General features: G+C 39.4%; 1 protein-coding gene across 28 annotated transcripts in view; it reads right to left on the bottom strand.

Moving 5' to 3' along the window:
* PMS1 (PMS1 homolog 1, mismatch repair system component) overlaps positions 1–12,200 on the bottom strand; it is a 90,827-nt gene that overhangs the window by 23,885 nt on the left and 54,742 nt on the right. For 18 of the 28 annotated variants that reach the window (XR_010109526.1, XM_008950590.4, XM_063595485.1 and 15 more), the window contains 2 exons: positions 9,853–9,969; positions 851–973 (listed from right to left, as the gene is read on the bottom strand). Coding sequence is in view for 27 of the 28 variants with exons in the window: in XM_008950590.4 (XP_008948838.3) it covers positions 851–973; positions 9,853–9,969 (240 nt within the window). In the remaining variant the exon portion in view is untranslated. The remainder of the gene's footprint in view (positions 1–850; positions 974–9,852; positions 9,970–12,200) is intronic. The other 10 variants (XM_063595479.1, XM_063595478.1, XM_003825271.5 and 7 more) reach the window with 2 other exon arrangements.

Genomic DNA, 12,200 nt, shown 5'->3' with positions numbered 1-12,200 from the left:
CAGGAGAATTGCTTGAACCTGGGAGATGGAGGTTGCAGTGAGCCGAAATCATGCTACTGCATTCCAGCATGGGCAAAACAACAAGGCTGCATCTCAAAAAAAAAAAAGAAAAGAAAAGAAAAGAAAAGCATTATCTGTAATACTCCTTTGGAGGCCTTGAACCTAAATGAAGCACAAGCATTCAAAACAAGTACAAACATGCAATAAAACTGGCTTAATAATTAAACATCACAATATCATGGAAGTTCTGAAGGCTTAGGGTTCAAATCAAAACTCTGGCATGGTGGCTCTGGCTTGTAATCACAGCACTTTGGGAGGCCGAGGTGGGCGGATCACTTGAGGACAGGAGTTCGAGACCAGCCTGGCCAAATGGTGAAACCCCATCTCTACTAAAACTACAAAAAAAATTAGCTGGGCATAGTGGCGGGTGCCTGTAATACCAGCTACTTGTGAGGCTGAGGCAGGCGAATTGCTCAAACCCAGGAGGTGGAGGTTGCAGTGAGCCAAGATCACGGGACACGCCATTGCAATCCAGCCTGGAGAGCGAAACTCCATCTCAAAAGAACAAAAACAAAAACAAAAAAAACTACTAACTCTCTAATTTCCTGGCTATGTGGCCTAAGAGAAACATTGAACATTTGTTTCCTCACTATAAATGGGGATGATAATGCAGTCCAGAATTGCCAGGAAGAATAAGAGAGACATCATATGTCTTTCTATCATGCATAATGCTTAATAAATGACATTGTATTTCTTTTTCTTTATTTTAGAGCAAATTCTTGGAAGCAGTCCTTGTTACAACGTGACAAATTTCCAATTCAAATAATTTTTTTTTTCTAAAGCATACTACCTTTAAGATATCTTTTTGATGTACTGGTCGACTGTTTATGAAGATGAAACTTCTTTCTGGTGTTGAAAGACTAGTGAAAGAGTGGTCTGCATCACACTTTGGAAGAAATCCACTGAGATAAATCTATATAATAATTACAGAATATGCAATGTCAACAATGTAGTTCCACGGGTCTGGCTATATATAACACTTTGAAAGGTATAAAAAAATTAAAAACCAGATTTTCATCTTAAGGTCTAAAAAGCCATATACTTCCTGATAATCATGTCTTAAGTATTAACTTTAAATAAAATAGTAAAGCATGCTACACTGGTGCTGTCTGCCTCTTTTTGTTGGCAACTCTAAGGAAAAATTGGCATTTATAAAATCTTCATGAATGGTTATACTTTCAGATATTTAACTGTCATAGGACATAGAGCATTCAATCTCTACTCAACCTTTTTTCTGTCTTTTAAAAGTTTCTTTCCTCACATTGTGACTTTTCTCTGGCTGTTTGTCCTTTTGTCTTTAACCATCTTTTCCTATAAAGAAGTTGCTGTTTCTATCTTCATTCTGAGTATGCTATATAAAGCCAATCTTACTGGGTTTTCATTTCTGAGTTAAAAAAAAAAAAACTCTTTTACTCTGTATTAACTTCCTCAGGGCTAAATACTGATTGCACTGTTGTACTTTAGCTTCATTTTTGTTCAGAAAACTCTTCTATAAAAATTTTACTGATTATTTATATGCTATCTTTCTCTACTTTACAAATGTATAAAGAAGAAAGAGAAAATGAAGAAGGATACTAGAAAAGAATACAAGAGAGAAGAGAAAGATATTGAAGGGATAGGAAGCAGAGAACATGCTCCCACTTTTATCTTTAGTTAATGAACACAGCTAAAGACAACATCCTATACTGTTAAGAATATAAGACAGAGCCAGACTGACAAGGTTTGAATCCCAGTTCTACCACTAGCTATGTGATTTTTGTTAAGTTATTTAAAATATAGGCTTAAAATCTCTTATCAGAAACAACTAGAACTAGATGTGTTATTAATCTGTCAAGGAACACTCATAGTAAAATTTTAGCTTAGGTTGAGAAAAACAAGCAAGTCACTGGGGGTACTATTTTTAGTTAAGCAGGAACCGTGGGGCTCCTTATTAACATAGCCTGTAAACTGCCACCTATGTCTATGGCTATCCCTGCCCTTGGAAATAAGTGTTTAAGGAGATGCATTACCAGTTTTAGAACACTAAGTGCATTATTGTCACAATGCCAAATTGTGCCAATTTGAAAAAATAAATTAATCTGTATAATCCATTATAAAATGATACTACTTAATTAACTGCAAAACTTCACAGCATTTAAAAATGGTTGTATAATTTACCAGGTAACATGAGACCCTTCTTAAAGCACCTGCTGGGCATCAGGGAGAACCTGTTTAGCCTCTGAAAGACTTATTGGGTTTGTGACTTTAAAAAAAGTCTGCCCTGGCCGGGCGCGGTGGCTCACGCCTGTAATCCCAGCACTTTGGGAGGCCGAGGCGGGCGGATCACGAGGTCAGGAGATCGAGACCATCCTGGCTAACACGGTGAAACCCCGTCTCTACTAAAAATACAAAAAATTAGCCGGGCATGGTAGCGGGCGCCTGTAGTCCCAGCTACTTGGGAGGCTGAGGCAGGAGAATGGCGTGAACCCGGGAGGCGGAGCTTGCAGTGAGCCGAGATCGCGCCACTGCACTCCAGCCTGGGCGACAGAGCGAGACTCCGTCTCAAAAAAAAAAAAAAAAAAGTCTGCCCTGAGAGGATAAGAATAAATAATAAAATGAAGAAGAAATATGTAATATTGCTAGTGATTTCCTTTCACACCATCTTGGTTGGCCACTTAATAATTACTATTCTAGATACTGAGCTTTAAAAATGGTTTAGGATAATCTTAAGAACAAACTATGTTTAAGTTACATGGCAAAGTAAAATAAAACAGTAGACTCATAAAATGCTGTAAAAAGTGAAAATCAGGCCAGTTCATGGAAAAATAACTTGAGACACCAAATCAGTGCAACAAAATTGAAAATTAGATAAGACTTTACAAAATTCTGTACCCAAATGTATTCCTCAATTTCCTAAAAAGCATAACAAAAATTGAAGGCAAAATACAAATACCTCTCCTCCCTAATTGCTTCTCAACTATGGTCCGCCCCTCTCTTCCCTTCATCTCTAATCCCGTATAAGCAGGCTTCTACTTCAATAACCAACTCCAAGGGACACTAAAGGGACACTACGCAGCCCTTCTCTTATTTGACTCCCTGCAGCCCGACACCCTCACAATTCTCTCATCTGGGAAGTGTCTCACTGAATGAATCTGTTTCATCCTTCTCCTTTGGTCTTTCTGCTTCCTCTCTGATGCCTCCTCTTCATTCTGGTTTGCTGGTTTCTCTCCTTTTCCTTATCCCGTATAAATGATGATGGTCCCCAAGTTCCATTATCAGCCCCCTTTTTCCTGCTCTCTAGTTACTCTTCCTAATTTCATTCACACCTATAGTTTCAACAACTACCCATACACCAGTGATGCTAAGATATAGCTGTATAGCTGCTATTTATTTCACTCCCCAGTGCTTACCATCTTCAACTGGCTGTCACAAAAATATTCTCAATCTCACCACATTCAAAACTTGGTAAAAGATTTCATCCTACTTCTATCCTGCTAGCTCATCCTATACTCCTTTACTATGATAAGAGCTCTGCCAGCTACCTAGTCTGTTAAACCCATCTCCTCTTCTTAACCCTGATTATATTGATGTACCCCTGGCTGGTCTCCTAACACTAATCCTTCTCCTCTTTCAGTAAACCTCCACAACACCAAGAAGTTACATTTTTACAGTAGTAATTTAAGCACTTTTGGTCAGGACAGTGAAACAAGTTCATGTGAAATCCCCTTCTCTGCCATTCCAACTGCAAATATATAACAGTGATAGATAAAATACAAATTTTCAAAAGGCCACCCACATAAAAGTAGTTAAAGATGTTATGACTGCAAAACATTTAACAGGGAGTGACGGCTAAGGTCAAATGTCCTATGTGGTCTAGGATCAGAAACAAGATGTGTCAGCTGGAAATTAAATTCTGGTACAGAAATAAGGACTGAAAACACCCCATTCAAGACAGGGGACTGAAATCTGTCTTTTCATTTAAAAAAGGGGGCTCATGTAGCACCTCTTCTCCAAAAAAAAAAAAAAAAAAAGTTTAAAAATACCGTGGCCACTGTCTGGAGCTGCTTGCCAGAGTCACAAGAAAGAACAGAGACAACTCCAAACCAAGAACAAGGCTAAGCCAAACTGGCTAAGAAAAGGGGCCTGTAAAAGCTTGGCAGGATGAGGCATGCATTACTAATATGATACCTGGTGTCAAATTGGGGCTGGCGAGTGAATTATCTGCCAAACTATGGGAAAGAAGTGGAAGTTGGGGAAAGCAAAAACAAAGCAACAAAAACAATAAACCTGCATTCAAGATGATTTTGAAATTAAATTTTCAAAGCATATGAAATATCAGAGAATTAGATAATTTTGTCTCAAGAAAGTAGAAATGATAGAGCAATATGAAAAGGACTTTGAAATTATTAGTATATGTAACATGCTTCTTAAAAAAGAAAAGTAGCGTACACTTAAAAAAAGGTAAAGAAATTAGAATTGGTAGCTATAAATCAAGTTTAGAAGAGAAGAATATGAAAACAAATTGTAAATCCTAGAAACAAAATATATAGTTTTGGGAATTAAAATCAGGCAATGATGAGGAATTTATTCAGAACTTAGCATAAAGTAATGCAGAGATGGAAATTTCAAAGAGAAGACAGATGTCAAAAAGGATAACTTCAGGAGCTCCAACAAGCCCACAAAGTCACGATGGGAAATGCCTCACAAAAGCCACCAGAGCAGTGGCCCTGTTGAGATCACCACCAATAATTAGTTCTTCCCATGTGGGGTCCCTGCAGGAGGAAAAAAAAAAAAGTTACCCTCACATTATGGGAAGAGATATATAAAGATTCTCCACATCCAAGGTTCCTAATGGCCAATGGCACTGTCATCCCAGACTAGTCAAGAGGCCTTGGTGGCCAAGTTGCACAACTTAAAGGCATATAATGGGGACAGAAGTGAGGTGAGTGAGGACAACCACTAACCAGCAGTGGCAAATAACTTAAGATTGCTTTTGGCCAGGGATGGAGAAAGGGCTCAAAGAAACTGTGATATAGGACCATTCTCCTTCAACCATATAAGCCCAGAAAGAATGGAGTGATAATGGGTAGCTGGTGGCAACATAAATACAACACCTTAGACACACAGTGCAATAACAGAAGACGGATTTGGTTAGATGATCACTCTCACCAGAGAGACACTCAAAAGTTTATCATTCTGACAGCCCATGGAACTGGAACATTAACACATGCTTACCAAATTCCCTCAATCCACCATGAAAAAAAAACCACATAGAGGTGCAGCAAAAATTCTCATATCTATGATGGATTACTAGGACTCTTTATGCAATTCTATCTGTGCTTGCCCATTGAAAATAAAAATTCAATGGGTAAGCACAGATCTGGCAACACATCTCAAAACAGATGGGAGGAAAAGATTTCCAAGTACAGGACTGATTCATGCAATAGTCTCGTTCACTCATGAAATCATAGCTGACCAAAGTCTAGATCAGTGCTTTTCACACTTGAATGTGCACCTGGGGACCTTGTTAAAATGCAGATTCTGATTCAGTCGATCTGGGATGAAGCCCAGGATTCTTTATTTTCAATAAGCTTCCAGGTGATGCCAACACTGCTAGTCTTCAGACTAAATTATGATAGCTAGAATATCCAGGGCATGATGGTAAAGGTATCAAGTCTAGATCTCCTGCCATAAGCTGCCTGGGTTACCACTGTAGGCAACAAAGTACCACGAAGCTACGAGGAATCCAGCAGAATTCAGACAGTACCCTTGCCATCCCAAGTCAGCGACCGTAACCAGTTTGAAGTAGCACTGGAGTGTGTCAAAACTAGAAAACAACTCTTTAGGGAGCTCTGAAAAATAGGACTCATGTCACATCATGGCTAACACTGTAGCTGGCCACTAAGGTTGGCCTGAATTTTCCCCCGGCAAAGAAAATCCCAAGCATTACCTGAGTACAAGCTTCCATCCAAGATTTTAATAAAACGATAAGCAATATTAAGAACTCAATACTACAAAGAGAATGGGAAGGGACATAGTAGCAGAAGAGGTTTCAACAAATTATGAAAAAAAATGGAAGAGAAGAAAAGAAGCCAACTGCTTAGCACAACTCCAGGAACAGAATTAGGACCTTAATTACTCAACACTCAAGTGGAACCTGACAGTGAATAAGCCCAGCCACAAACACCCTGTTCCCAATTAGATTTCCTATTCATGGAGAAAGACAAGAGAATTAGAGGACTGGAGGAAAAAGACCTGACAAGTAAAACAAAACTGACCTCCTAATAAACAGAAATTATTAAAGGAACAAATAATTTAAAAACAAAAACAATTATCTTTAGAGAGACCCAAGTTTTGTATCCATAAAACAGTATGTATAAAAAAGCAATAAAAAATACTCTTGGAAATTAAACATAATTTAAAAAAAAAATCCATAGACAGTTTAAAAACCAGATCTCTCAAAACTTATGGAAAAAATTAAAGACGGGAAACCTGAGAAAAAACAATAGGAGAAAATTAACAGGAGGTCTTAATAACAATAGGGAGGTTCATAAAAAATAGAAATTATTGAAGTGATAATGGATGGAAGTATATAACCTGGGGCTGAGAAAGAAATGACCCTTCAGATTCAAAAGATCCACATCAAATGCTCAGCACAATAAACAAATAATAAAAGACACACACTTAGACACATCCTTGTAAGGATAAAGGACAGATCCTAAGAACTTTCAAATAGAAGAAAACATATCATCTAGAAAGAAAGAAATGGGCGCTTTGGGGGGGCCGAGGCGGGTGGATCATGAGGTCAGGAGTTCAAGACCAGCCTGTTCAACATGGTGAAACCCCATCTCTATTAAAAATACGAAAATTAGTCGGATGTGGTGGTGCGCACCTGCAATCCCAGCTACTCAGGAGGCTGAGGTAGGAGAATCACTTGAACCCGGGGGGCAGAGGTTTCAGTGAGCCGAGATTGCACCACTGCACTTCAGCCTGGGTGACAGAGCAAGAGACTGTCTCAGAAAAAAAAAAAAAAAAGAAAAAAAAGAAGTGGAATGTATTGTTTCCCATTAGCAAAAATGGATAGTAAAAAAATACTCAAGATCTCAAAAATTAATTTCAATCTAAAAGTCTATGTCTGCCAGACTATCAACAAGTGAAAGTGCAAGATGAAATCATTCTCAGGCATGAAAATTTGGACTTATTTTTTACATTTGTTTGTTTTGAGACACGGTCTCTTTCTGGCCGAGGCTGGAGTGCAGTGGCATGATCATAGCTCACTGTAACCTTTAACTTTTGGGCTCAAGGGATCCTCCCACCTCAGCCTCCCAGGTAGCTGGGACTACAGGCATGTACTACCATGCTTGACTAGTTTTTTTTTTTTTTTTTTTTTTTGAGACGGAGTCTTGCTCTGTTGCCCAGGCTGGAGTGCAGTGGCAAGATCTGGGCTCAATGCAACCTCTGCCTCCTGGGTTCAAGCAATTCTCCTGCCTCAGCCTCCCAAGTAGCTGGGATTACAGGCACCTGCCACCATACCCGGCTAATTTCTGTATTTTTAGTAGAGATGGGGTTTTGCCATGTTGGCCAGGCTGCTCTCAAACTCCTGATCTCAGATGATCCACCCGCCTTGGCTTCCCAAAGTGCTGGGATTACAGGTGTGAGCCACCACACCAGGCCAATTTTTGCATTTTTATTTTTAGAGACAGGGTCTTACTATGTTGCCCAGGCTGGTCTTGAGCTTCTGGCCTCAAGTGCCTCAGCCTCCCAAAGTGTTGAGACAGGTGTGACCCACCACGCCCAGCCACAGACATGAAAAATTACCTCTCATGTCTCCTCTTTCTGTGGAAGTTACTTAAAGATATGCCTCAGAAAAATGAGTATGGGGCCAGATGCAGTGGCTCACGCCTGTAATCCTAGCACTTTGGGAGGCCGGTGTGGGCAGATCACTTGAGGTCAGGAGTTTGAGACCAGCCCGGCCAACATGGTAAGACCCCATCTCTATTAAAAATACAAAAATTAGCCGGGTGTTGTGGCTGTAGTCCCAGCTACTCAGGAGGCTGAGGCAGGAGAATCATTTGAACCTCGGAAGCAGAAGTTGCAGTGTGCAAAAACTGCGCTACTGCACTTCAGCCTGGGTGATAAAGCGAGACTCCATCTCAAAAAGAAAAAAAAGAAAAATGAGTATAAGTGCCAAGAAAGAGGAAGGCATGACATACCAGTAATAATGCAACCAACCATCATTCCTATAAAAAGATATCTGAAGATGAGAGTTGTGCAGAAGGCCTAAGATATGATCCAAATAAGAAATAAGTGGGGTCTAAGAACAATGACTTCAAAAAGACGTAATGAAATGGATTACCAACTACAGCTAGGATGACTAAGAGTTGGATTTTATTGCTAACATGATGAAGAAAACTTTTTCATTAAAAAAAAACTTTTGAAAATCCCAGAAAAAGCGAAAAACTACATAAGATAGTCCATTTATTAAGCAAAGAAAAACATGATAAATTTTGAGCAACTGATGGGAGTACAAGAACAGAGATTCCATTTAATCAGGGCTCTAGGAATATTCTCATTTGCATGGCATAAGAGATACAACAATGGATCCTTAGAGGTAAAATGTAATCCTACTACAATACTGGGCTTTTAACGAAGATTGTTTTAGGTTTTCAACTTTTAGAATCAATCTTCAGACAAAAGATAGAAGACTTAAAAAATGGCTACATAAGAAATTATGAGGCTGGGCGTGGTGGCTCACGCCTATAATCCCAGCACTTTGGGAGGCTGAGGCAGGCAGATCACCTGAGGTCAGAGGATCGAGACCAGCCTGGGCAACATAGTGAAATGATGTCTCCACTAAAAATACAAAAATTAGCTGGGTGTGGTGGCATACCCCTGTAATTCTAGCTACTAGGGAGGCTGAGGCATGAGAATCACTTGAACCCAGGAGATGGAGGCTGTAGTGGGCTGAGATCCCACCACTGCACTCCAGCCTGGGTGACAGAGTGAGACTCTGTCTCAAAAAAAAAAAAGAAGAAAAAAATTATATATATAATTAAGCTTGAAAATATAAAACTATTGCTGATATGACTGAAAGAGGAAGGAGTAAGAAGAAAAGTTTGAGTTAAGAACGTCATCCAGTATTAGGGAGTAAAAAAGTACTATCTAAACTGATAGATCAAGAAAAAGTTTTAAGTACATATTTGGAATGGGAAAGGTGGGGGAAAACAGTTTTTTGTTTTTGTTTTTTTTTGAGATGGAATCTCACTCTGTCACCCAGGCTGGAGTGCAGTGGTGCAATCTCGGCTCACTGCAACCTCTGCCTCCTGGATTCAAGTGATTATCCTGCCTTAGCCTTCCGAGTAGCTGGGATTACAGGCATGTGCCACCACACCTGGCTAATTTTTGTATTTTTAGTAGAGACAGGGTTTCACCATGTTGGCCAGGCTGGTCTTGAAGTCCTGACCTCAGGTCATCTGCCTGCCCCGGACTTCCAAAGTGCTGGAATTACAAGCGTGAGTCACCATGCCCAGCCAACTATTTTTCTTTTATAGTAGAAAGTAAACAGAAAAGATTCTAAATTGAGCATAATTTTTTTGAAAATCAATGTAAGCAACAAACAGAAAAGACAAAAAGGGAAGCAGGGCTGGGGAAAGAGGTTTAACATAAGCTCCGTATTGACTCTTTTACCTTACACACTTATTTGATTAAAATATTAAAAGACTAACCTCTTGCCACTGTAACTCCCCCAAAGGGAAATATGTGAACAGCTTCATGAGTAAATCAGAATTATCTGAGAATGTTTTTGCAGTATACCTGAGATTCTTCAGAGTGGTACTGAAAGGATTCCATATTGTTCATAACAGCAGTCCCCAGAACTGACATGAGAGCCATCTTGTGATCTGATACTCTGCTTTTCTGCCAAATAACTGCCTAGGGACAAAAATGATACAGATAACTTTTAATACAATTTAGATTTACTAAACTCAAGAAGTCAGTATTTTATTCCTATATTTTGCATTCATCCTCAGCTTAAAATTTCAGTATCACTTAGAAGAGATTCATGAGCTATGAGGTCTGACAGAAGAAACTCTGGTTCTGCATTTTAAAAGCTGTATATGTTGCAGTGTACCATCTATTTAACTTCCCTTTACCTTGGTTTTCTCCTCTTTACAAGATTTCTCAGAGTTGTTGGAAGATAAAAATCCATATGGAGACAGGCACATATGCCTGTGCCTGGCATAAAACAGTTTCACTAAATATCGATTCTCTCTCCACCTCCAATCCTCACATTCAAAACATAGACTTCCGTGTATATTTAAAAACAAATTGCTGCTTCAAGTAAGGTATTACTATTTTACTGAGGATGATCAGCTATGTTACAGGATTTACATAAACAGCCAAACAGGTATAAAAATTTCGGAAAAAGCATTCTTAATTAAATCATAATTTAAAATTACCTTTGTACCTTTGAAATGGAGAATTCACAAAATGTTAACTGAATCTGTAAACATAAAAGCTGAATAATGAGGCTGGATTTTTTCACTGCGAGTATGTTGGAGATGAGAGAGAAACAATAGGTTGTTTGCAGTGACTCACACCTGTAATCCCAGCACTGTGGGAGGCTGAGGCAGGCGGATCACTTGAGGTCAGGAGTTCGAGACCAGCCTAGCCAATATGGTGAAACCCTGTCTCTACTAAAAATACAAAAATCAGCTGTGTGTGGTGGCATGCCCCTATAATCCCAGCTACTCGGGAGGCTGAGGCAGGAGAATCATTTGAACTGGGGAGGCGGAGGTTGCAGTGAGGCGAGAACACGCCACTGCACTCCAGCCTGGGTGATAGAGCGTGACTCTGTCTTTAAAAAAGAAAATAAGAAAAAAAATATATATATATACACACACACATATATGTGTGTGTATATATATATATATATAAAAATACTTTGTATCTGCAAAATGTGAGCCCTTTTAAATTATCAGGCCCAGAGAGGCATTAAAATGATAGTAATTTCCCCCCTTGAGCTAAGTATTTATTGAAAACTGCTTGCTATTGCCACAAGTAGCCACTGACCTAACAATGCCACACACCAGACACCATAATCCATGCCCTATAGCTCAATGATGTATAGCTAATTACTAATCAAAATTCCTGACAAACAACTCTATCAACTCACTCTTTGTCTCCCTTTTTGCTTTTAAAAACCTGCGTGTAACAGAAGCCTAATGGAGCACTCCCTAAAGTAATTTGGAAGTGTGTCTGAGGCAGCTGTCCTCAACACTGGTTCAAATAAACTCTCAATATTAATTCTGCCTCAGCTTCTTCCTTTTAGGTCAACATGGGGTAGATTTTAAGACAATCATGGTCCAGAGAGACTAGACCAAGGTTTGGCTGTGAAGTACATAATCAGATTTGACATACTGCAATTTCTTCAGTTCAACAAGGTCCGATTACAGTCAAATCCCTTGAGAAATCATCAGTACAGGTAGAATTCAACAAATTCACTTAGCAATTCCTAAGTCTGGAGGAAACTGTCCAAAGGGCTTGGGAGAAAACATCAATATCAGCATTAAAGGGGCAGGCACAGGAAGAAGAGGAACCTATAAGGAGTGGTCACAGAGGCAGAAAGAGCAGCAGCAAAGTGTGGTACACAGAATAAGGACGTTTTTGAAGAAAGTAGTCATCATATGTTTCCAATGTTGAGTGAGTATGGTAGGAACAGACGTGGCTGGCTAAACGGCAATCAAGAGTGTGAGAACAGTTCTAGAGAAGTAAACGGAACCAATTTGGATAGTGACTATGGGGAGGATATAAAAAAAAAGAACTTTTCTGAAACAAGTGTTTCAGAAAGTCTGGCTGGGAAATGCAAGCAGACAGGGAAATAACGAGGCAGGAATAGGACACATTTGACCAGGAAACTGAAGGGGAAGAATGGGTACACTAGCAAGTAGGTTTGGAGACTCAGTGGCTGGAGGCTGAGACAGCTCCCCTTTGTTCTAAAATGCAGAAAGGAGGTCTTTTGTTGAAAGCAAAATAACAGTGATTTAAATATTTGATGATTATGGAGGAGGTATAAAATAGCAGAATTTTATTACTCAGTTTCATTAGCTTGGTTCACTGAAAAAAGGTTTTCAGTGAACCAAGCTAAGGAAACTGAGTAATAA

Source organism: Pan paniscus, chromosome 13 (assembly GCF_029289425.2).
Source record: "Pan paniscus chromosome 13, NHGRI_mPanPan1-v2.0_pri, whole genome shotgun sequence".
Lineage (NCBI taxonomy): Eukaryota > Metazoa > Chordata > Mammalia > Primates > Hominidae > Pan > Pan paniscus.
This window is presented reverse-complemented; position numbering and strand designations above follow the sequence as displayed.